The sequence below is a fragment of the Crocuta crocuta genome, unplaced genomic scaffold (assembly GCF_008692635.1).
Source record: "Crocuta crocuta isolate KB4526 unplaced genomic scaffold, BGI_CrCroc_1.0 scaffold322, whole genome shotgun sequence".
NCBI classification, from domain to species: Eukaryota; Metazoa; Chordata; class Mammalia; order Carnivora; family Hyaenidae; genus Crocuta; species Crocuta crocuta.
In genome coordinates this window covers 2767629-2768918 of record NW_027532592.1, presented here as the reverse complement: position 1 = coordinate 2768918, position 1290 = coordinate 2767629, and the positions used below count along the sequence as shown (strand labels likewise).

General features: G+C 66.0%; 1 protein-coding gene across 1 annotated transcript in view; it reads right to left on the bottom strand.

Annotated features, from left to right (window-relative positions):
* The window catches only part of ITPKB (inositol-trisphosphate 3-kinase B), a 119634-nt gene that overhangs the window by 9440 nt on the left and 108904 nt on the right, over window positions 1-1290 (bottom strand). The window contains 1 exon segment of the mRNA XM_077779917.1: window positions 96-300. Coding sequence (XP_077636043.1) covers window positions 96-300 — 205 coding nt within the window.

Below are 1290 nucleotides of genomic sequence, written 5' to 3'. Positions count from 1 at the left end.
ACTCGGAAGGCCCCGGAAGCCGCCACCACCCCTCGGCGGGGGGCGGGGAATGGGGGTTCCGTCGCTTCCTTCCCCGGGCACCTGGCAGGCCTCACCTTGATGCCTTCGATCCTGAAGCCCAGCGTGGCAGTGGAGCTGATGGTCTCTCTCCACTGCATGTACCGAGGCTTGGTCACGGCCCGCTGGGCCTTCTCCTCCTCCGTCGGGGCGTCGGGGTCCACCTCGATCATCTTCTGGTACATGTCCTTCCGGAGGCTGGGCTTCTTGCGTGCCTTGATGAGCTCCTCCTCCAGGTAGGTCCTGCGGGGGAGGGGGTGCGGTGACGAGGGCCGCTGACCACCCTCAGCCCCGGCCTCGCCTAAGGGCCGCGGTCAGCTCACCAGGGGCGCGTGGACACAGTCTGCTCGGGCCGGGCTGGCTCCTGACCGGGACAGCGGGGCGGCCTGCGGATGCGGCCACCTCACGGCAGCACTCAGTGCCGAGGCCAAGCCGGAAGGCGGCCTCGGAAGGGGCCACTCCGGCGGAGGCAGCAGCCTGGGGGCCCCACGGCCGCTGTCGGATGGCCCAGCTCAAGCCTCCTCACACCCGAGCCCCTACCCGAAGGCCCAAGAAAGCAGAGCCAGTGGAAAGTGCTCACGGCCCCCTGACCGCACACACCGGCTGCTGGCTGAACTAACCCGCGGGGTCCCCCAGAACCCGGAGCAGGGGCAGGGCAGGACCTTGGCACCCTGGGTCCCCGGCTCCCCGATGCCTCCCTCATCCCCATCGCCAAACTGAGGTGGGGAGTCACCCCTGCTGCACACGTGGGCATCCTGCACACCACAGACGCACCCCTGTTCCCTAGTCAGAACCCCCTGTCCCTGAGCTCCTCTGCTGCCCTGGAACCTTCCGGAGACAGAAGTCACAGGACCAAACTATAGCAGATGGAAGATTTCTGTGCTGGCCCATCGTGGGCGGAAGCTGCCCACAGGGTGGGGGCTGTGATGGCGGCCCGGACCCCCCTCCCCTCACACCTGCTGCCTGGGACCCAGAACAGACTGCACGTCAGTTCACGCCGCCTTCAGAGGCTGTTTTCAGAAATCACCATGTCAAATGTAAGAAAACATCAAATCCTGGGGCGTGAATGTGGGCCTGGTCATTTAGAGCCCGCTGTCGGCCCTTGGCTGTATCCATGTATGCCCACCACAGGCATACACACACACCCCCACACACGTAAACACACACTCCACGCACGCGTGCACACCCCCCACACCCGTGCACACCCACCCACACATGTGCACACCCCCTACG